Raw genomic sequence first — 23,856 nt, 5'->3', positions numbered from 1 at the left:
TTGGCAAGGGTCCTGAGGTGATGAAGGGAGGGGAGAGGGTGGTGGTGGAGTTTTTACAGGTACAGAGTGTGCCTACGCGGGCTGGCAGACAGAGAGTATAGTGTTCACTCTCTTAAGCTATGCTTACAAGCCTGTCTCTGTGTTTGTCTCCAAATTAATGCCCACGTGTTTGGAAAAAACACCCAAGAGAGAGAGGGAGAGTCGAGGATGACTTTAGTGCTTGTAAACAGTTACACGGAAGTCAACTCTTGGTGCCTCTTTACATCAGGTTATTTTTAGCTATTCACCAGAGTGGACTCAATACATTAATGGGTGAAGTTAAATCTATTTAATGATTTTAAAAGCTAACATCATGGTGAATGAATAACTCCCTCAGAGGAGCTGTGAACAGTTGTTGGTCCTACAGACATCAGAGATTTAACAAAAGATTAAGATATCCTTTAACCCAATCTGACAGCATATGTGGGCTAGCCGATTAATCTTGGGGATTTAACTTTTATTGGACTTCATTAAGTAATGTTTTGGCTCAAGTGACTCATTCCAGTGTTGCTAAGGAATGTGGACGTGTACACATGTCTAAACATGTCGAGACTAAAACCAAGGAAAAGAACATGTTGGTCTAAAAGTAACACTGAGTCATCCTATTGAGAGATGACTAACCGAGAATGTTGCCCAAAAATACTTCTCGCTACAGACATAGAAAACTTAGTTTCACCACCATAAAGGGCACTGGTCAAAGTTGGAGATGGTCAATGTTTGAGTCTAAAAAAATATACACTATTTTACTTTACACACTTTGTAATATTGCTAATATTGTGCAGAAGCTACCAAATAATTGATATGTACCTATAAATGGCAAGGTTGACCAGCTTGAAGAAATGTATGGAAAGTGTATTGGAGACAATTCCTCTAATGTTACTTTGATACATTTGTCCTGATGTAAATACAATTTTGCTGTAGCCTAATCATTTTATAACTTTTGACAGAAAACTGCCAACTGTGGACAAGAGATGATTTTAGGGAAAAGTAAACATTTCTCTCTTAGTCTTTAGAGTATTCTGTTACGATCCTTGTTTATTAGAGTAGTGAAGGTGAAACTGGTGACAAATTGGATCCAGAGACAATAACCAAAGGAATGTTACAGCTTGCCTGTAATGGCCAGTTTATAATAAAAATAAATAAAAACAGACTTTTATCAGCACGAGTAGACTGAGGCACTGAGTATATATTTGTGTGTGTTTTTTTTTTTTTTGTCTTCGCCCTATGTAAAGAGTCTTTGAGAACCTGGAAAAGCGCTATATTAAATTAAGTATTATTATTTTGATATGTGTTCCTTGTGAGTTGACCAAGAAGTGAAAGGTATTATTTTGAGCCATGGGGCGTTGGTGAGAGAGCAAACAATAGCCTACATGGCTCTCGTGAAAATGAAAATGCTTAATTGTTAAATACTCAGTGGTTTCTATACTCAATGCCTAATCAATGAGGTCACATTGTGACCCAGTCAACATGCTTTATAAACTGGCCATCCTAACAACACTGTCTCACAAAACGAGAACCAGAGGCTTGCAAGGTTTCCAAGTGAACGGGGAAAAAACATGAATCATTAAATGATTGTATTATTATTAATAACTAGAAAATGCATTTCCTGAAGGAAATACCAGTGCATGAAATGCAAAGGTTAAGAAAGGAAGAAGAAAAGAAAGAAGAGTGAAAGAAGGAAAGAAGAAAGGAAAGAAGAGTGTAAGAAGGAAAGAAGAGTGAAGAAAGGAAAGAAAAGTGGAAGAAGGAAAGAAGAGTGGATGAAGGAAAAAAGAAAGGCAAGAAGAGTGGAAGAAGGAAAGACAAAAGGAAAGAAGAGTGAAGAAAGGAGAGAAGAGTGGAAGAGGGAAAGAAGAAAGGAAAGAAGAGTGAAAGAAGGAAAGAAGAAAAGAAAGAAGAGTGAAGAAAGGAAAGAAGAGTGGAAGAAGGAAAGAAGAAAAGAAAGAAGAGTGAAATAATGAAAGAAGAAAGGAAAGAAGAGTGAAGGAAGGAAAGAAGAGTGGAAGAAGGAAATAAGGAAAGAAAGAAGAGTGAAAGAAGGAAAGAAGAAAGGAAAGAAGAGTGGAAGAAGGAAAGAAGAGTGAAGAAAGGAAAGAAAAGTGGAAGAAGGAAAGAAGAGTGGATGAAGGAAAAAAGAAAGGCAAGAAGAGTGGAAGAAGGAAAGAAAAATCGAAGAAGAAAATAAGAAAGGAAAGAAGAGTGGAAGAAGGAAAGAAGAGTGAACAATAGTGGCTCTGGATGAAGAGATAAAGAGAGAGTGAAAATATTGAAAAAAGGAGATAAAAATGGAGTGAAGAAGAGAGATTGAGTGTGAGAGAAAGTTGACAGAGAGAAAGATGGAGAGATGGAGAGAAAAAAAAATAGAGAATGGATGGTGTCTTAATGTTCCTAGTTACAGTTAAATTGAGAGGGACAGAGAGAGAAGAGGTTCTTTGGATTTGGCACAGGTGTCAGTGAAGCATACTAAGGCAGAAGGCAGTAACTTCTATGTTAAAGCTCAGTGGTATGATAACAATGGAATAATGACCCTATTAATTAATCAGTAGTAATACTATTTCATTTATCACAATTACCAATACAATGATTATCACACACACACACACACACACACACACACACACACACACACACCATTGAATTATCACATTAAGCACATAAAACAATGAACTTGAATTGTCACATGAAACACATAAAACATCTATGTCAGTCCATTGGGGTGTGTGTGTGTGTGTGTGTGTGTGTGTGTGTGTGTGTGAGAGAGAGAGAGAGAGAGAGAGAGAGAACGATAGAGAATGAGGCCCATTTTCCCCCTCCACATGCCCCCGCTCGCCAAGCGAAGTTACCCGATTTAGATGCACCTTTTTCGGACTAGCCACAGGCACTGGGTGGGGGAATAGCCCGATAGCTTAGCATATCTGCCATGCAATTCTAATGGTAATGCTACCTAGCTTGGTATGCTAACTGTCGGTAGCCTATACATCGTGAAATCAACCAAAATACTGATGTCACTGGCTTTAATTTGATAATGGCATGTTAGTAGTACATTTAATATCAGTACATTTGTTTAATTACTGCTGATATTTTACAAATACGTCAAAAACTCATTTTTGACCAAACTTGAAGTTACGGTCTTTTGCCTTAGCACGGCAGAGTAAAGCACAGGTGCAAGCCAGTTTAAAGACCCTATTATGATGTCATAATGGCCCAATGTAAGTCAATGGGAGAAATTTATATTCGTTTTTCTTTAATATTTTAAAAAGTATAAAGTTTAGAAAAGTGAAAAATACATAGCATAAGTGTCGTTTACAAGACCTACGCGACAAAGTTTGAATGAAGTTTCTACGTTAAGTGGTTCGGGCTGAATTAATCGCAGAAAAAGGTAACAAGAATAAGAAGAAGAAGAAGCCTAGGAATAACAATACAGGGCATTTCATGCACTGTAATAATTACATTCAACCTGTGGTAGATCTAATTTAGCCTACTCATACTTGCGTTCGCATTTGGGATACACGTGCAGTTTAAATTTTGAAAACCAAACGACCAGTTGGGGGCAGCACAATCGTCGCGCCTTGCGCACAAGCTGTTTCAAAGGTAAGCGCAATTTAGCCTGTGAGTTAGCCTACCATTTAAGTTGAAATATATTGACTTGCACATCAGAACACATTTGTTTAACTCAGTTCTGGTAAATTGAATCTAGTGTTTTCATGTATGCTGACAAATTACCATCCTATCTGCTTGAGAAGAAAACTTAAGCGTTGATTCGTTCTAATGTGCCAAGGCCTTGCATCCGCGGGTTTTCTTGAAAGCAAAGTCCCAAGAAGTCTGCTACCTTACCGCTAAAATAACCTAGCTGGTGTTTAGGCTAAATTGCAATGTCTACATGCTAACTATTGTCTTCTACACGAAGATAAACGCAATGCGAGTGTAAGGAATCAATTACCAATTATGTGAAAACGTTTAAGGTTTAGCAAGAGAAATATATACTAACATTGAACTGCTCTTGTTAACCGCTCGGCAGGATGACTGATAAGGCTAAAATGGCTATCCCAGGGTAACATACAAAGTTATTACTACATTCTTTAACGGTATATTATTTGAACGAATGCATGTACAATGCTCAATGTATCCAGTAATCTGAAAAGCAAAGTCCGCCGTAACGCATATAAGTGGTAACAGTAATTCAAATGAAAGCACAGCATGCACAACTAACGTCTCTAGGTGATAGCTCGATAGCGTGAGATTCCTGTCCAAATGTTTCTGCAACTATTATGGTTTAACATTATCGTTACATGAATGGCTGACGGTCTTGCCCAAAAACTGTCTGAAACATAAAGGACACGGTGTTTGTTACGTGTGTATGTGTAATATCTTTGATTTTAGCTAACGTTATTTCTGTGATTTTGTTAATCCACAGTTCAGGTAGAATTGTAGGCTTAACTAAGTTAACTAACAAGAATGATGGTAAAAATATTGAACAACCTATGCAACTTAAGTTTGAATCAGCATTTGTGAACTCCGCTTTTATGTTAGGAGGATAATTTAAAACTATCGTATTCTCTGAAATGTAACTCCGCGCGTAGATGTTGGTGTTAAGCTGCGTTGCACATCTTGAAATAAATATGATTAATTACTTTCTGCAGAGCATCCTCGCAGTGGCCAAAGAAATATCCAACATTATATTAGTGTCCAAATGGTCCGACATGTCAGCTGCTCAAAAGGACTTGCCCGCTAATTGTTTAGAGAAGTGGTCATATAGACGCGTTGTCCCTGTCAGTCAAAATACATAGTAATCGTTACACAATAAAACTGCACGCGTCGGTGTTGTTGGCCTGGGACATGCCCGGGCATGTAGGGCTAACGTTGGGCAGGCCGCCTGTACAGTGAGAGTGCGTAACCGCTTCCCGTCCGCTAGGTGAGTCAGCGCTCGACTGCAATAACGCTTTGAAATGTCAGTTCGACCAACCCCGTCGCTGCACGCCCTGTAACATCAACAGCACCAGATTCTAGCCCTGACATGTCTCACCGAGTCTATTTAAATCAGGAGCCGCCTGAAATTTGGTTCCCACTGCAAGCCCAGGCGAGCTGACAGCACTTTATGTATAGGCTTTATGTATAAGAGTTTAACTTATTTTGTATATAATATAGCAACTATATTCTATTTATTTAGGTAAGTGCTTCTTTGTATACATTTTATTCTCTGTAACCATGTTTTCTTGTCTGTGATGACTAATTATTTAATCTAAATGTGGTTTTCTTCCTTTCTACAGATTACCAAATAATGGCAGACAATTGTTTAAGCAATGGCCAAATCAGTTCAGCTGATAACGAGAAATTGGTGAGTAACAAAAGGCTCTATAAACTAGTTTCTGGTGATATCTTGTAATAAGTAAACAGCTGGTTTAAAACCAAAGTGTGTTTGTGTTTTAAGGTTCGACCAAAGCTGCCATTGCAGACACTGCTACAACAAGCAGGTGCAGAGAAGGATGTTTTCACCATGAAAGAGGTGAGTCTAAGGTTGAGAACAGCTTATATGGTACTAATGCAAACCAGGTGTGGATATAAAGTTCACTTACATTGATGAGCCCATGAACGGTGATGTAATGCATTACGTATCAGGACGAGTCCAGGCAAAGCATTTTGATGTTTAATATTACATTATCTTTTTAGCACTTCAGATTCATCTCCTGGTAGACTTGCATGTTAGTTTCCATACTCTTGAATATATTTGAATGCAAAGCAAAGTTTTCTCTTCATGTCTGTGGGCTTGAGGGAAGCTGGTGTGAGTTACCGAGGAAATGTTAGTCATTCCAAACCACAATAGATACACTGGAGCCTGTGGAATGTTTTAGTCATGTGTGACCATTGGACTGAGAATAGACTAATAGCTTCAGACTTAATGTTAATTGACTGGTTCATTATTGGGTCTAAGTGGTTTATCATTGTGTTTCATGCTCTGGAGAAGGTATGTGTTTGTTTCGATCTCTTGAGGATTTGTGGTGTGACGGCTGTGCTGTTTGTTTTTCAGGTGATGTTTTACCTGGGTAAGTACATCATGAGGAAACAGCTCTATGACCAGCAACAACAGCACATAGTCCGCTGCGGAGGGGACGAGCTCGGAGCCGTGCTGGGGGTCGACACATTCTCAGTGAAAGAGCCACGGTATTCAAAGACATATGAACACTAACATAGAGAGACACACACACACACACACACACACGCAGCATGTGTTGGGGGGCGCAGGGAACAGCTGGACTGTTGATTAGGTCTCTGGGGATTTTGTGGGAAGGGGCCAAGCAGGACAGGGGCACAGGTGTTGTGTCTGCACACAGCTGTCCTCTGCTATATGCCCCTAGACTGTCATGCCTTCCCCCTCTTGCACTGGCTTACACAGCACAACGAGTTATTGACGTAAACAGTGTTTTGGAAGCAAAGTGCTGATGTGTTCATTTAAGATGGGTGACTCTGCTGTCATTGGCAGGAAACTGAGATAAGCAAATGAGTATTCAGAGTGAAACTGAAAGTGCTTCACTGTTCTAACTTTGCTGTTATCGCTTTTGCCTCCCAGTGTCCTGTTTGCAATGATCACAAAAAACCTAACTGCAGTGAAAAACCCAGACACAACAGGTACAGTTATTAACATATTTTCTGTTTAATCTTCTTATTTCCTTTTTTTGTGTGTGTGTGTGTGTGTGTGTGTGTGTGTGTGTGTGTGTGTGTGTGTGTGTGTGTGTGTGAAGGTTGGTAGCTTTTTAAAGGTCAGATGCATTATGGGAATGTATATATTCATGCCTTTCTCTTCTCCGTTTAGAAACTCAATCTTCCCTCTCACAACCCGGCAGCCAGAGTGAACCAGAAAGACGATCAGAGGTAAACAGATCTTTTTGTTTGGAGGGAGAGGCTCTGAAGTTTAAGTCCTTCCTCATTTTTAATGTCTTGGGGAAATGACGGCTTTAAAAATACATAACTAACTAGCTGCTCTACTTTGCCGTTGTACTGCTGTTATAGTGTGCTGTTATGGTTTAATGTTTTAAAGAGCCTTTTGCTGCTCCTTTTTTTTTATAGGACTCCGAGTCAAATGCAACTACCTCATCACGCAGGAGAAGGCGAAGCAGTGACCCTGGTGAGATATACACACTCAGTCTTTTAGACTCTTGTTCAGCCATAGTGCTTGTAGGAGTCACTCCTGAACATGTGGGGAACGACCCCACTGTGAAAGACCGGCACTGTCTTTTAGTGCCGGTCGATGCTTCCTGACTACTTTTAAATTAGTTTAATAGCGAGGATGCTGGTTGTGTTCAGAGACAGACCATTACTGTGGCCTTCCATCATCTCTTCTGTTAAATGTGCTTTCAGAGGCAGAGTGCCTCTCCTGATAATTGTGAGGAAGTAAGAAGCACTAGCACCATCGAAGGACACTGTTACTGATTGGCTTCCCAAAAGTAGGATAGCTGGAGAGAAAAATCCATGTTTGGGAATATGTCTTGCTCTCATGCTCATCACGACCTTGGCATGGTTTTCCTTGCGAAGTGCTGTACTTATCTCCCCTTATGCCTGGCCACAATAAGCCTTAAAGAACACTTTGGCCTGGAGGCAGAGCAGAATGTGTTCAGATGACTGCCTGCCACAATAGGGCCCTTTTACTGGCCCAACCACACACACAAAGGGAGACTGTTCTGTACACAGATGGGTGATGCTTGCATTGCCGCAGCCTGAGTTATTGATGTGTTGCGTTAAACTAAAAAACTACACCTCAGGCTCAAGGCCACTGAAATTACTGTCCTGGTACATCCTCTAGGGCACAGTTGTTCAGAAAGTTTAGAGGGGCTTGAAATTGCCTCGATTTGCTACATTAGTATGAGGGTAGGAAGTCTTGGCAGCAACTTGGGTAGTTATGAAGTGTAAGACTTATAGAAAGGGTAGTAAAACGAGATAAAGTGAGATGTATGGTGATTTAAAGATGACGTTAATAGTGTTTAACACATCCATGCTTGTGTTTTAAGTCAGAATTGTTTTTTTTTTCTCTGCAGCGGGGTCCTCTGCAGAGGACGAAACGAAAGAACGAAGAAAGCGGCACAAGTCCGACAGCCTGTCTCTGACGTTCGACGACAGCCTGTCATGGTGTGTGATTGGAGGTCTCCACGGCATCAGGAGGAGCAGCGAGTCATCGGACTCCCACAGTAACACTGTGAGTAGCAGTGCAAGCACAAAAGTGTGTTTATGTAAAAATTGCCATCTTGTCTTTCCTCTATTTTTGTGTGTGTATGCAAATATGGAGCTGGGTACTGACCAAGGTCTCTCTCTTTCCCAACAGGAAGTAGGTATCTCTGTTAGCGACGACTCCGATGAAAGCCTTGGTGAAGACTCAGATTCCGATAACTTCAGTGTGGAATTTGAGGTGGAGTCCATCGACTCGGACGCATACAGCGAGAATGACGAGGCCTCAGTGGCAGGCGAGGACGAGGTCTCAGAGAGTGCTTCCATCCCACAGATGAAAGTCCAGTCCAGCTGCCTGCCTCAGACGCCTGGTCTCACAACCCCCATCTCTCTCTCCCTGTCTCTGCCTGTGCAGGTCTATGAATTCACCATCTTTGGGGCTGAGGATGAGGACTCATTTGATGAGGACACGGAGATCACTGAGGCTGTATGTTCTGTTGAAATATTGTTTTAAATTCTGATCTGAGTCGGTTTCAGTTTTCAAATTGTCTTTGTATGTAAGATCAGTCTTGTTTTGGATAGGCTCAGTGTTGTAATGATCTTTCATAATGTTCTTTATCAGGACTACTGGAAGTGCGCCAAGTGTGATGAGCTGAACCCACCCCTGCCCCGCAACTGCAATCGATGCTGGACTCGATGCTGGACACTGCGCAACGATTGGCTCCCTGAAAACGAAACCGATAACGCAGCCGCTACCACGCCTGCTGACACTCCCGCTGAGTCAGCCTCTGATGCCAAGCCCCTTCCCCCAAAACCCACCCTGACGGACTCCGAGGAGGGTCTTGATGTGCCCGATGGCAAGCGTGCTCTGTCTGGCTCTCCACCCACCAAAGAGGACCCTTCGGCAGTGACCGCGTCCCTACCGGACTCTCAGACCTCGGCCTGCTCGCAGCCCTCCACCTCCTCTGCGGTGAGCGGCAGCGTGTCCTCCAGCCAGGACGAAGTGCCAGAGCTGGAGCGCTTTAACAGCCTGGATGCCTGCCTGCCGGCCAGCTGCCTGGAGCCCTGTGTCATCTGCCAGAGCCGCCCCAAGAATGGCTGCATCGTGCACGGCCGCACCGGCCACCTCATGGCCTGCTACACCTGCGCCAAGAAGCTCAAGAACCGCAACAAGCTTTGCCCGGTGTGTCGGGAGCCTATCCAGTCCGTCGTGCTCACCTACGTCAGCTGAGGCTGAAGGGTTGGCTGCTATCTCATCCACACACTCATCCCAGGCCTGACCTCTGTTCCTTGTTCATAAAAGTTGGGCACACATATATAAATATATATGTAACTATTCATTACGTTGTAATAAAGTCTTATTTATGAGGTGCATAGCACATTCACCAGTTGAATTGAAGCGAGGTATTTTGTTCTCATGGGGTGCATAATGTAACAAGTAACAAATGTAACTTTATTTTAAAGGTGAGGTGTATGGTTAGGGTCAGTGTGATGGGGAAATTATGTAAATTGTAATAGGACTTATGTTATTGTAAATACTTGCATTAATATTTCTAATTTCCGAATGACAATACTATAGGTTTAATAAACAAATTGATTTGGCCTGAATACACAAGGTCTTGTTTACGGTCAGTTCAAAAGTGCTATTAATTCAGCGCCTAATTTGGAGTACTTTGGATTACGAAATCTTCTACAGCCTTCAAGTCCGAGTTTCTGTTATAAAAGAAGACACATTTTGTGCCAAGAGTTTGTTTCAATGTTTTTATGGTGAAGGGTTGGGTGCTGTAGCGTAACGGGAGTCACGTGGCTCTGACGGCGCCGCCTGAAGCACTCTGTGATTTGCGTTGCTGTGTGTTTTAGGCCAAGCTGCATTCGTCGCCTAGAGAGTGCCCAGGGTTACTAGGAGCCCACTTTTCATTAAGTCTCAGGATACATGCCTCGGCCTGTTCTGTCTGGACCCCCCTCGTAGCAACACACACACGCACAACCGAAGGCACACACACACACAAACAAGTAGTTATTGCTACTACCCAAAATCCTTTTCTCTTTGAGAATACACTGAGCACTTTAGCTGTAGAGTTTCTGGAGAAAGCAGGTGTAGCAGAATGTTTATATGAAGGAGACAATTTTTTTCTGTTTATGGCTTGGACACAAATTGTGGTGTTTTTTTTATTGTCCATATGGTTTGGGTATTATGGTAATATTTCCATGGAATATACATATGATTTGAATCACAACATTGTAAAAATAGAAAGAAAAATGACCAATTTCTTTTTTTTTTTTTTAGCTTCATTTAGTTTTCAGGTGTTTTACTTAAGGTATTCTGATACAATGTGGGGGAATACTTTCAAAGATGACCCTAAGAACCCTCTTTATTCACATCATTGGGAATTGTTGGGTTGGTTTGTAGATTGAGGTTTTAAAATAGTTTCAAATTTGACATTTAGTTTGGTTATTGCTTTGTTTTCTGTGCTTCGCTCTGTTTAAAAACCATGGCATTGCTTCTGATTACCATACATATCTCCATTTACTGAATGTAGTAGCTATGTAGAGGAAACTCAAAGTCTGTGAACAAGCACTGAAGCTTTTCTTTCACTCTGCATAGTAAAGTGACTTAGTGTTCCCATTGTCATTGCTAAGCTTCTCTAGCTTTCACACAGAATTTTTTTTTTTTTAAGATGACCCAAATAAAAAAAATGCCAATTTAGAATCTGCTGAACTATGCTCGAGGGCAACAAGCCTGCATGTCTCCCCTGAATCTCTTGAGAGAACAAAATCTTTTCAAAGATGAACTTAAATGTTACATTTTTGGTGTGCCAAAGATTATCCAGCAGAGTCTTTAAACTGGACAGAGATATTGTTGGGTCACAAGAAATTCAAGGGTGTTGCTTCTTGATCCTTTAAATGTATGTTGGTTTGCTTTGTTTGACTTTATTATTCTTTATTGATGCTTACATTATAACTCCCTATATTAAATCCACATAAATTAGTTAAAGCAATACTACTAATATGGGAATACTACTATTTAACATAGGTAGGTACTCTGAATGGTTAGGTTGGTATTACTACAAGCCTAACCAATGTGTGTGTAGTTACTGGGTTGGGCTTGTTTCTAATGTTTTTCCCTTTTGATTCACAGGCTGAGGAATCTGGGTGACCAAGAGTCCATGCATCCTCTCTTTGCTGTGAATGCCTTTAAAGAGTCATTACCAGAAAGATTAAATACTTATGGTGCTATAATACCCGTTGGGAAATAATCGTTAGTGGGTGACCCACAAATCATTGAGAGGGATGGTTTTTAGGTGATATTAAGTTCATTGGCAAGGTCCAGGTTTAGGAAAATAAGTATTGTGTATTTTAAGTATTTTAGATAAATATTCTATAAAGGCTTATCCTGTTGAATTGGCAATTCACTGACCAAAATCCAATAGAGTGTCCCAAGATGCGAGGAACACGTGAAGTTCATCAGAAGAAGAGGCCAGGTGTGCAACTAGGACCAAAGTCACCCCTGGATATCTCACCATGTGCAGGCTAACCTGGCTGAGCACTACATCAGTTTCAGAGGCATCTACCGACTGGGTCTAAACTGGGAGATGCCAACTTCTGCCAGCACCACAAGCGGATAATAGCAAGGCGGTCGGTATCGGGAGCATTTGACAATGCCAACTGCATCAAGTGGGTTGCCTCATTATACCGCCTCTCACTGTCATCTGTTTTCCTTAACCTCATTCATAATGAGAGCATGCTATGATCGACCACATGATGGGGATAATGCTTGTTCTTAACAAGTTGGTATTGTAGAAGTAGACCGTGGTGATGTATGAACAGGACTTGCGAACAGGTCATATTTAAAGTTGGCCTTTTCTCAGGCTGAATACTGCTATATAGTGGGTTACTGTAGAAGTGTAGGCTACAGTATGTGACAAATCTCTTAAATGAAGAACACACACACACTCTGTGTCAGATTTATTGTCAGAGGCACAACTGCAGCAGAGCTGTAAGTCACGCTACGGAATGAGGTAGAAAATGGATGATTACTGGGGGTATTTAATAACCTGCACTTGTTTTTGGCCCATAGATGCAGTACAAGCATGACCACAGGATTGTCCTCAGCAAGGTTTTAGTTGAATACAACATCGCTAAACTGATTGGGATGTTCATAGGCTGGACATTCAGGTCTTAAACCCCCACAGATTGTACTGTACGTTTCCTCACGGGAAGGGCATTTCTGCTTGGGAGCAGTATATTTGATTACTCTTTTCATTTCCATTTAAAACATGTTAAAACAGAAATGGTTGGATAAGGACCAACAGAAAAGCATGGTTCTGTTCAGGTGCATCCTAAAGTACAGCGGGAAGTGCTCCTGCTCCTTTAAGCTTGTCATTCAGCAATTTGATTGTGGAACTGAATGAAATAACTAAGTGTGAAGTAAGTATACCCATGGGGTCCTTTTTACTCAGGGAAGTTCCAACCATCTGTTTATGTCTGATGGCAGGCAAAACAATCATACCTGGCAACCCTCAAGATTTATACAGACATAGGCCTTCATGTAAAGCACATTCGCAGGATGTGTACAATTAGAATTTTCTGATCGTGTTAAAACCAGACTAGTTATCCTCTGTGTTTTTCTGAGAAGTGCAATATTACAGTTACTTACATAGCTAAAATATCGAAGCTTGCAAATAACATACTGCCACATTAAAACCATAGTGAAAGGCAATCTGGTACACAGTAAAAAATATAAGTCTTCAGATACTGTGTTGTTCTTTCACATTGAAACTTGCCACTTATTGTTGGCATTTAACTTTGATTTAATTATCAAACAGTCTAAAGTTTTTAGAGGACTTGCTGCTGGCACGGTCTCCTTCTCCATGAGCAGTGAGAAAACATGGGTTTGGGGATGGAACGAGATTTAGGTTCCTGTACTGAACAGTACCTTGCACTGTGGAGTACTATACTTTAAGTGTCAAGGTTATGCCTCGGAAGCAGCTAATTGTAAATCTAATATGGTGTGTGTCCCTGCCAGGGTTAAGGCAGACTGACATGGTTTGTTGCTATCTGCGTGGTCTAACATGTAGGGAGTATATGACCAATTGAAAATGCATGTCTTTTTTCAATGTCTCTAAAGCCAGTTTAAGGCTCAAGTGCGGCCTCTAGTGGATTAAGACATAGTGACATTAATGCTTTTACCAATATAAGCCTTCTGTTGTGTGCCATCCCAGGGTCAAATGTTTTTGTTTTTCTGGTACAACACCTTAATGGACGTGTTTTAAGGGAACTCATATCTTTTGGAATGTATGACCTCTGTTTTCTCAACCTTGTGGTTCAGAATCAAAGCACATTCCTTTTAAATACCTCCAACAAAATTGTGGCTTGTTTGGAGCGATAAAAGACGGTGGAGCAACTTTGGAATCCAGCTGATAGGCGAGTGAAGAGTCTCCATTCTCTCCCTCCCGAGTCTCCATTTTTGTTTGGGTTTTCTTCGTCTCAATGACTTAACACTGATGCATATCCCCGAGTCAAGTGTCGCGTTTATGTTTAGGCGACAGCTTCTTATCTCAAGGTATGTGATAAGAAATGCCTCCGATTTCTTCAGCACAGAAAGCCTGGGCCCACTGATGTGTTCATCATGTGTTATCAGTCATGAATCCAAAAAGCCACTGTTTGAGCTCACATTTGCAGATTAAAGTTTATCTCAACTCTTTTTTTGAGGCACTTGAAAAATCCTCTCAGTCCTGTATCCTGGGCTGTCACCTGCCTAGCTCAGCATCAACGCTGATGTAAGTCCAATGTGTGTGTGTGATCAAATCCATAAACATTAACATGTCAAACAAGAATCAGCTTAAAATGGTTCACGTGGTTTTGCAAGAAGGACAAATGGTGAATTACCATAAAAAAAGAGTACGGTTTAAAAAAAATGAAGCCCTTCACTTCATCTCACATTAGCAGTGAAACGAGTAGGAGGGGCAGGAGTGTAATGATGGGTGTGGCCAACAGGGCGGCACTGTGGCTGTCCTGTGGTTGCACCCCACTGGTGGAGCAGGGTTTGGTAGGTGTGGGAGGGGTGCTGGCGTTGACACTGCGCTCGAGATGGAAATTGTGCTTTAAGGCGGAGAAGTTTTCCGGCCCGTACGGAACAGACAGGGTCTCAATCAGCATCTCATGTCCAGGAAAGGTCACCTGTGGAGAGAAACCATAGCTAAGGTTACTGGCTACATAAACTGCATTTCACTTAGGACAATTCTAATCTACTCCACCTTTCAAGAGCATTGCATTTGGAAAGAATAGTGCCTCAAATCTTTGATTTTTTCTCTGCCAATTTGTACACCTCTCTACACACTGAGTTGAATGGCCTTTGCATGCAATACTGCGCACAAGAAAGCTCTCATGTGACAGGTGGTTGACGTACACACAGACTTAGGGAAGTTCATGGCAAGTTACCTGAGTTGCACGCATGATGTAGGCTGACAGTGCACATAGTAGCACAACCAAATTATATTACATAGACATTGTATATGCACTGCATTTATTTCGGGCTTTTCTATTCATAAAGCACTCAAAGCGCTTTACAGATGAATGACACCTACCCATTCACACATCGAGTAGCAGAGGCTTATCTAAGTGGCCAACCTGCACATCAGGGGCGGTTGGGGGTTCAGTGTCTTGTTCAAGCACACTTCAACACTTGGTCGGAGTCAGGATCAAAGTAGCAACCTACCAATTGCTTAACGACGACTCTACCTCCTGAACCACTATCGCCCACAATTATCTGTGTGTTTCATCTCAGAAGACTAGCTAGCACCCATGTGCTGCTAATGGGGATCTTACCTCCAGTAGCTACATACACCCACACACAAATACATGGATGGATGGACTTTGCTAAGCTACTTCAGTGGAAATTCTCTTTGAGTACTGAGTGTAAATATTCCCTAGACAGGGCTGTCAGATAAAATCCCTAAAGCATCACTTATGGTGTTTTAGGGATTGACCTTTTCGAGCCTTTAAAGCTTACACACACCTCCTCCCTCTTATGTTGGTTGTCACAGAATTGTTTTATGGATCATAAAGTTGCTCTTCTGCTCAGTTTGAAAGACATCCTGCCATTGCTTAAGCTTTTTATGAGAACCTGATGATAACCCTTCACCGTTGTGACAGATGCTACCGTGGGAGACTGAGAACTGATAAATCTCTGATCTCTGGAGATATTAACATAGACTACCGCTACACTCTGCAGGGGATAAACTCTCTACTTAAGTGTACACAGTCTATGTGCTATAGGCTGCTTTTGATGTATTCAATGTAAATGCTATGGCTATCGGGGCAACACAATGTGATATGCATAATGCCTGTACAGTCTCTCAGAATTAGGCAGATTCATGCAAGTCTGGTGTTGTCTTCCTACAGTTTTTAGTAGGTTATTTATCGTAGAACACAAGGGCACTCACGTAGGTCATGAGACTGAGGCTGGCAGCACCCAAATGGAAAAATAAACTGTAATCATGTGGACCATTTTCGAGTACGACGCCTGCATAATCATTCGACTGCAAACATTCCTTCTGCCTGCTTATTTGTTTGTCTGCCTCTAACCACCTATGCTATTTACTACAACTCCCAGGAGCCCTGTAGGGCCACAGAACACAGAGGACTTGTGTCACGTAGCAGACCCACCAGAGACCACCCTCAAGGCACACAGCCTACTTCAGTGGAAAGTTCAGGAAGTTTGAGACGGGGAACAGCGCTTAAATGCTCAGCAGTTATGCAAGGCTGTGTGTCTAGAGCCTGAGAAGCTACCGATTACATTAGCATTTAGCTCACAGATTTAAAAGGCATGTAGACACACTGACCCAAAAGGGTTGAGGTGAGATTGTGGCAAAAGCACCCATATGGCAAATAATCCTCGGGTCTGCGATAGACAGGTCATGACCCTACTGGGCTAATCTATCTTCTGAGTGCACAAAGACCCTGGACTGTGTTCATAAGACTCTAGACTTGGGCAGTGGAGCCAATATTAAAAATAGCTTTGGCATTATTACCAATATTAAAGTTGGCCTGTTCACAGTTTGGGTATGTTGGGGCCTAGTTAACAGGCAGGTTTATTTGAACTGCTTAAATAACAACCAGTCAGAGCCCATTTAGAGACCTTTATTTAGTCTGAGTGTATGTGAGTGTTTGTTTGAATGTGTGCGCAGATCAACTCTAAAGCCTTTGAGGCTGCGAGCAATTCCACAGCTAAACACTTTTCATTACTTCTCAGCGTGGCCCATTTCCTGCGCTAAAGTGGGAGAAAACGAGTTGATTTTTCACGGTGCCGTGCACATTCCTCCGTTTGTTTGCCAAATCCCTTGCCTAGGCGAAATCCCACGGCGTGACTTCCCCGCAGACCAGCAACACACAGCGAGGGAGAGACAGCAGCCCAGCCAGACTGCTCACAAACTCAATGGACCTGAGCGTTCACTCACTCATCTCTCCCTCTTTCTCTTTCTCTCTCTGATCCCCCCCTCTCCCTCTCCCTCTCTCTGATCTTTCTCTCTCACTTTTATCCACATAGAGATGGAGTACTGGCTTTGTTATGTAAATATTTACAGAATGGAATCTGTATCTTCAAAGCGAGAGAGAGAATGATCGCTTATGTCTGCTGTATTTGCTATGATCCCGTGGAGACTTTAAGTGTATTGTAACTTCCTTAATGACTTTCTGTAACATAATATTGTGATAGTGTACAGTGAGGAGTTGTCTTCTGCATATCTGTCAACACATAATGTAATGAATATGAAGCTTTCCTGAACTGGGGTTTATCTTCATGATTAATAGTTGTGTAAAAAAAGTATGATTTATTCTGGATGTTGTCTTTATTCTCAAAAGCCACTCTTGAAAGTTCCTGTTTTAGGGAGAGCAGCATTGGATTGTAAGCACATTTTGTTTCCCCCTTCATTTCTATGTGGTTTCACTGTCAATTCTCTCAGCTGGCCACACGAGGGCACTCTCTCACCTTGAAGGTGTAGTTGCCCGGCAGCAGCAGCCGATAGTATTCTCCGTAGGGGCCGCTGCGGAACGGACACAGGTTACTCCGGCCCTCCACCTCCACCAAGGCGTTCTGCACAGGTTTCCCGTCTGCGTCCAGCACCTGGCCTTTCACACCTGACGGGACACAGGACTCCATCAGGGTGTGTCAAACAACCACACACACACACACACCAACATTCATACAGTCCAGACAGCAGAGGGTGTCACACTGCTATTACTTATTGATGAGTGTCTCAGTTATCTGCTTTTACGCTACTAACACCTGACCTGAGGAGTTGCTTACTGAAACTTAGAGACGTACAACAATCAAAACCATAAACCAAACCATCACCTGTTTTTATATTCATCTTATCTGACCCTCTACATTTGTGATACTTCATTTCTAACAGCCATTGCACTGTTGAGCATTTCTTCAATATTTACTAGCATTGTGATATATGAATATTTGGATATAAGGTCGTACCTATGACTGTGATTCATCCTCATCAGAGGAATTATACTATATGTTTTATAACGTATAAAACATATTACATCATATAGGGTATTTTGATCAATACGGGATATAATTGTATAGTATTGTAAACTCCTAATAGGTAATATGTGATATCACAAACACGTCTCTCATGGTTGCTGCCCATGGTGTGTGGTTAAAGCTGTTGTTGACAGCCTCCTCGTTGGCCTGGAGTCAGCATGGCTTGGAGATGATCCCGGGATCACGGTGGGATTGTTGTTGCCTTGGGCGTGGGCCTGCTGAGTCAATGACCCAGACGGGCACATTGTGTAAGCCAGTGTGTGCGCTAGGTCTCTAGAGATCCATATTGAATGTCAAGTTTGAACATTCTTGGGGCCAATGAGTGCAAACCCTTTTCCAGTCTTTATTTTATTTATTTGTTTATTTTTGAATGCGTTTTTCTTTTCGTTGTCTAACATCCCGAATAAAATTGCATTTCAGTGAAAGTGTAGCATACAGTACATTTCTCACAGATATGTGTGATTCCTGGGTCATGAACTCACTCTTTAGCTGTTGATGGAGATCCTTTACTCTCCTGAATCTGACCTCTGGGGTGTGTACTAGTCATCAACCTTTCATGAATGACAGGACAGTCTGTCATCTAGAACAGTCTGAGGCCTCTGGCCAAGCCACACACTCAAAACACCAATTACACACAATCTTCCACTGTCTGTCTAACACTGAGTGAACACATGGTTGAGTGTCCCAACTTGAGTGTTAAAACCGCCCTCTGTCTCACTTGTGGAGTAAAACCTCATTGTGATTAAATGGATGAGTCCAAAATATTGACCATGCACTTGAGTGAGGGTGTGTGTGTGTGTGTGTGTGTGTGTGTGTGTGTGAGAGAAAGACAGAGTGTTAGAGGGTGCCATAAAGCTACATTTAACTGACAAACAAAATTATGCCTTTGGAGATTTTCTTGTAATGCTTTGGCAGACTATTTAAGGCCATTTTAAACCTCCCAAAACCAAGGAATTGTATTGCTGGAGTAGAGACCATGGCATGGCAATGCTTAATTCTAAATCATTACTCACTTAGAATGAACATTCTTTTAGGTTTTTGTCATAAATCATTTTTAAAAATCAATCACTTTTATATCTGTATTTTTTTTCTTTTCACTTTTATTTCCTCTAGATGTTTTTTTTTAGTATTTTAAACTCTTGTTTCTTTATTCGTGCATATGAACCCTAAATGGGAAGTACTAGGTTTGACTCCTGTTGTTTTTAAATAATATTTAAATAAAAGTGACTTGACTTGAAACTGGGGAAGGGGGTATGGAGGGACTGTGGACCTTACCCAGGTGCACCTGCTGCATATAGGCCAGCAGCGCGGGTCGGTTGTCCTCCCAGAAGCCGGGCAGCTCACGCTCGGGGGGGAACTTGCAGCAGGACAACTCCAGGGTGATCTCCAGACACTGCTGCGACACGTAGTTATAGTCCTGCATCCCACCTGGCATCATGCCAATCACAGAAGGACAACTTCACACGTACACAAACACATTCAAACACATTCATACACAACTGTACTGTGGGTGCTGCTATAACTCATTTGGATTGTGAAGGCCTACAAGCTTTGTACAACATGAATAAATAGCTTTATATCACATCAGTTAGGCCTCCAAAGCTTGAGACCTTAGCTTTTGAATGCTTAAAATATTGTGACCAGGCTGCTTTTGTCGACGAAGCCTCAATGAACTACACACAAATCTAAAGATCCCCATTGCATTGCTGTCTTGTGACTTCAGCAAAACAAAATGTGGATTTATGGCAGCATGTACAACAAAATGTTCTAAATGTGAGGCTTGGCTGAACTTGGTTTGGGCTGAACTTGTTCTTCAGAAGTACTATTGATTTGGATGTTGTCTGTTTATTGTCACTCTCCAAATGTGCTCCTGTTTTTTAGCAGCTTTTAATTAATTATCTTGAATCACCACCAATCACGTTTTTGTTTTTGTTGTGACTTCCATCAACTTGCTAGATTGATGGGCGCACCCACCTGGCAATGCGTACCACTGGAACCCGTTAGTGATGCCGTGGGGGAAGTTAGAGTCAGAGCAGGCGTTGCCCCGGTGCATCTGCTGGTGGCTATACGAGTACGTCTTAGCCAGGTGGATGAAGACGTCGTTGTCAGGGGAGACGCTGGCACCCTCCTGTAGTTCACTTCCTGTTTCAGACAAGAGTGTTGTGCTTCAGTAAAAGCAGCACAGTACTGTTGAATGGTATTGACAAGACGTAACCTTATCCTCTAGAAGTGGCAGGGAAACACGCTGTTAATCAGTACAGACTACTGAAATACTGACTCTTGCATAAAGACAAATAACACACTATAAACACAGCTTTATAAACAATTTCCTGTGTTATCTTAAGCCTTAGTAGTAACAGTTAAAACCAGAGGGGCTTACTTTTACTTAAAGTCTTAAACACTGTACTTTACACCTTCAGCAACCTCTGAGGCGGCAGTGAATAAACATTAGGCAACAGAGAAGAAAAACATGCCCTCCAGGTAAATCAGTGTTAAGTCATTTTCCCCTCTCAGCTTCAGAACAGCTGTTTTTACACACTCTGAATCCTAAACTGAAGCTTGCCACCACCACTGCAACTAGACATTCCTGCAGACTCAAGTTAAGCTATTTGTCGGCATGCAGCTGAAATCCAGCTAGGATTAGGCTGGAGAGTGTCTTAAATTTAGAACCAAATGGATTAAGACACATTATCACACCACATAAAAAGAAATTGGGAAAGACTAATGGAATGCTGCAAGATGATTTCTGGAGTACAATAATGGAAAGTGTGTGTGTGTGTGTGTGTGTGTGTGTGTGAAAAATAATGTGCACATGTGTGTATAAATATGCGTAAGCATTTGAATAGATTTGAGGACATGACCTGATCTCAACTGCGTCTTTCATAGAGGTAGCAAAAATGTGTCTATGTGTTTATGTGTGTGGATCTGTTATCTTTGGGGTAATGCTTGTGTGAAAATGTCCACATGTGCTTGTGAGTGTAAGTCACGTGCATGAGCCTGACCTCTGTTGCTGTTGTCATAGGGATAGCTGGCCACCACAGCCCCTCCATGCAGGTTGGCCGACAACACGAACCTCTCCTGCTTCATCCAGTCCATGATTGCCAGGACCTCAAACTCGCGAATCTCCTTGTCCTCCCCCGAGAAGATATCCGGAAAGTTCCGGTTGAGGTCCACGCCGTTGCTGTTGTACCTGCGGAGAGGAGAGGAGAGGGTAAGCAACCGAGTGCAGGGAGTGAGGAGAAGTGCAGTTGCTTGAGCGCACCCAGCCAAGCCTGAGCAGTCTGACCTCAATGTTTTGGCTGCACTCGTCATGTTACTGCAAAAGAATGTGTCCAAGTCAGTCCAAACTCATTGGGATAAACATCCCCACGGAAGGTCTTTTTTGTGGTTGAGAAGAGGAGGCAAATGCGAGAGAGAGAGAAAGAGAGAAGAAGAGAGAGAGAGAAGGAGAGAGCGAGTGAGAAGGAAAGAGAGAGAGAGAATTACATCTTTAAATAAAGATCAAAGGAAGAAGTCTATATTTAGCCTTTTTTTCCAGCAGGAGCAGGGGAAGTCAAACATCACAGGCCTTATAGGAATCCACCAACACTGCGTCACCCCGCCAAACACACACACACACACACACACATACACACACACACACACACACACACACACACACGCACACACACACACACACACACACACACACATGAACTTTCCTTTCCTCCTTCCCTGAACCGCAGGCACGGCCTAGAGGACGAGGTCCTGTCCATTAATTTGATTAGTGTTTGGAGGCTCCACATCCTCTCAATGCCCACAGTCTAAATGGGATCAGCTGCGTTCCCATTTGATTGATGGGTGCCAGCGCTGAATGCCATGCTTGGGGGAAGGCAGCTGGAATTCCCATTCAATTCCGTTTAATTCAATTACATTCCATTCAATTTCATTCATGTATGGAGTGCCATTACCAATGAACTGTGTCTCAGGGCAATATCTATGTCCAGCCCCAGACAGTGAGGGCTTATAAGTAGCAGTAAGCATTCCCCTGTGTCTGAGCTATTCACCGTTAGGTATAATCTGATATGGGACAGGGGGGTTTAAGAGCGAGAGAGGAAACTAGACTGTGTTGGTCTTACTTCTACTCTGTGTGTGTGTGTGTGTGTGTGTGTGTGTGTGTGTGTGTGTGTGTGTGTGTGTGTCTGTGTCTGTGTGTGTGTGTGTGTGAGTGTGAGTGTGAGTGTGAGTGTGAGTGTGTGTGTGTGTGTGTGTGTGTGTGTGTGTGTGTGTGTGTGTGTGTGTGTGTGTGTGAGTGTGTGTGTGTTGTGCGTGTGTAAGGATTAATACGGGTTCCTGCACCCCTGTTGGGGCCGCTGGTGTTTGGAGCCGATCCTCCCCTAATCCAATAACTGGAGCGGCTGCTGCAAGAACACTAGGGTTGGGTACCGAGAACCGGTACCAATACGGCACCGGTTCCATACAACCGATACCTACCCGGACCGAAATGCAACGCAGATTTCGGTGCTTCCTTTCGGTGCCTGAGCAGATAATTATTTTTTTTTTTTTTTTTTTTTATTAAAATTTTTATAATTTAACAAAACTAGCGATAACCAACGAGAAGTAACGTTAGTGGCGTAGATCTTTCTGAGTACGATCTGTATACTTTTTTGTGTTGATAACAGATTTCGTGGGGCACATATAAAACTGCTCCATCTCCCAATATAGACTCTCGCCTGTGTCGCTCACGCTGCATTCCGTATGGGACTAGTGGAAACGGGATTTGTGTTGAGGAGTTGCCATGGTAATGGGTTGACTTGCGTGTGGTTTCGGTTTCAAGATAAGTGTGGTTGTTCTAAGCAGAAGTTGGATACGCTTTATTAAACGGAGAGCTACCGTCTCATCCAAAGATATTCCTTCTCAATGTGAGTTCTTAAGAGAGCACTAACTTGGACGCTACAATAACATTGCAACAGTCTGACAGCGAAGAGCAGGCAGCCTTGCACAGAGCAAGCACAAACAGAGCTAGCCATCAATATAACGGAGAAAATGTCGAAAGGTAAACGATCAAAAATGTGGCTGTATTTCGCACAAAAAGATTCAAACAACGCGACGTGCAGCATATGCAACAACAAAATTGCGTGTAGGGGAGAGAACTCAAGAGGCCCTGAAGCTAAACTTTTAAAGGGGCAGTACACATTCACGAAACCAGTGGGTTTAAATAAATGCAAACTAATTACAGTGCATGAAATGCCCTGTATTGTTATTCCTAGGCTTCTTCTTCTTCTTCTTCTTATTCTTGTTACCTTTTTCTGCGATTAATTCAGCCAGAACCGCTTAACGTAGAAACTTCATTCAAACTTTGTCGCGTAGGTCTTGTAAACGACACTTATGCTATGTATTTTTCACTTTTCTAAACTTTATACTTTTTAAGATACTAAAGAAAAACGAATATAAATGTCTCCCATTGACTTACATTGGGACATTATGACATCATAATAGGGTCTTTACACTGGCATGCACCTGTGCTTTACTGACACCTGTGCCAAATCAAAGGAACCTCTTGTCTCTCTGTCCCTCTTAATTTAACTGTAACTAGGAACATTAAGACACCATCCATTCTCTATTTTTTTTCTCTCCATCTCTCCATCTTTCTCTCTCTGTCAACTTTCTCTCACACTCAATCTCTCTTCTTCACTCCATTTTTATCTCCTTTTTTAAATATTTTCACTCTCTCTTTATCTCTTCATCCAGAGCCACTCTTGTTCACTCTTCTTTCCTTCTTCCACTCTTCTTTCCTTTCTTATTTTCTTCTTCCATTTTTCTTTCCTTCTTCCACTCTTCTTGCCTTTCTTTTTTCCTTCATCCACTCTTCTTTCCTTCTTCCACTTTTCTTTCCTTTCTTCACTCTTCTTTTCTTCTTACACTCTTCTTTCCTTTATTCTTTCCTTCTTTCACTCTTCTTTCTTTTCTTATTTCCTTCTTCCACTCTTCTTTCCTTCCTTCACTCTTCTTTCCTTTCTTCTTTCATTATTTCACTCTTCTTTCCTTTCTTCACTCTTCTTTCTTTTCTTCTTTCCTTCTTTCACTCTTCTTTCCTTTCTTCTTTCCTTCTTCCACTCTTCTCTCTT

At 42.1% G+C, this 23,856-nt stretch overlaps 2 protein-coding genes across 3 annotated transcripts in view; one reads left to right on the top strand and one right to left on the bottom strand.

Annotated features, from left to right (window-relative positions):
• Positions 1-3,596: 3,596 nt before the first annotated feature.
• mdm2 (MDM2 proto-oncogene) lies at positions 3,597-9,674 on the top strand. 2 transcript variants are annotated; one of them, XM_080835259.1, is made up of 11 exons: positions 3,597-3,630; positions 5,307-5,374; positions 5,468-5,542; positions 6,065-6,198; positions 6,605-6,663; positions 6,848-6,906; positions 7,102-7,159; positions 8,067-8,224; positions 8,351-8,500; positions 8,609-8,680; positions 8,816-9,674. In XM_080835259.1, exons 2-11 carry the CDS (start codon positions 5,318-5,320, stop codon positions 9,422-9,424), a joined length of 1,431 nt encoding a protein of 476 aa, XP_080691385.1. In that variant the 5' UTR covers positions 3,597-3,630; positions 5,307-5,317; the 3' UTR covers positions 9,425-9,674. The 2 variants fall into 2 exon arrangements, with proteins under 2 accessions (XP_080691385.1, XP_080691384.1); XM_080835258.1 differs by having other exon boundaries at positions 8,351-8,680.
• A 4,456-nt stretch (positions 9,675-14,130) lies between these two features.
• Positions 14,131-23,856, bottom strand: part of cpm (carboxypeptidase M) — a gene marked incomplete at its 3' end in the record, with an annotated part of 28,098 nt that continues 18,372 nt past the window's right edge. Inside the window, exons 5-9 of the mRNA XM_080834244.1 lie at positions 20,752-20,939; positions 19,724-19,891; positions 19,025-19,177; positions 17,183-17,331; positions 14,131-14,373 (exon numbers count right to left, since the gene is read on the bottom strand). Of these exons, the coding sequence (XP_080690370.1) occupies positions 14,131-14,373; positions 17,183-17,331; positions 19,025-19,177; positions 19,724-19,891; positions 20,752-20,939 (901 nt within the window). The remainder of the gene's footprint in view (positions 14,374-17,182; positions 17,332-19,024; positions 19,178-19,723; positions 19,892-20,751; positions 20,940-23,856) is intronic.

This window comes from Sprattus sprattus (assembly GCF_963457725.1).
Source record: "Sprattus sprattus genome assembly, chromosome: 3".
NCBI lineage: Eukaryota > Metazoa > Chordata > Actinopteri > Clupeiformes > Clupeidae > Sprattus > Sprattus sprattus.
The sequence above is the reverse complement of the archived record's forward strand: the minus strand, read 5'-3'. Positions and strand labels throughout refer to the sequence as shown.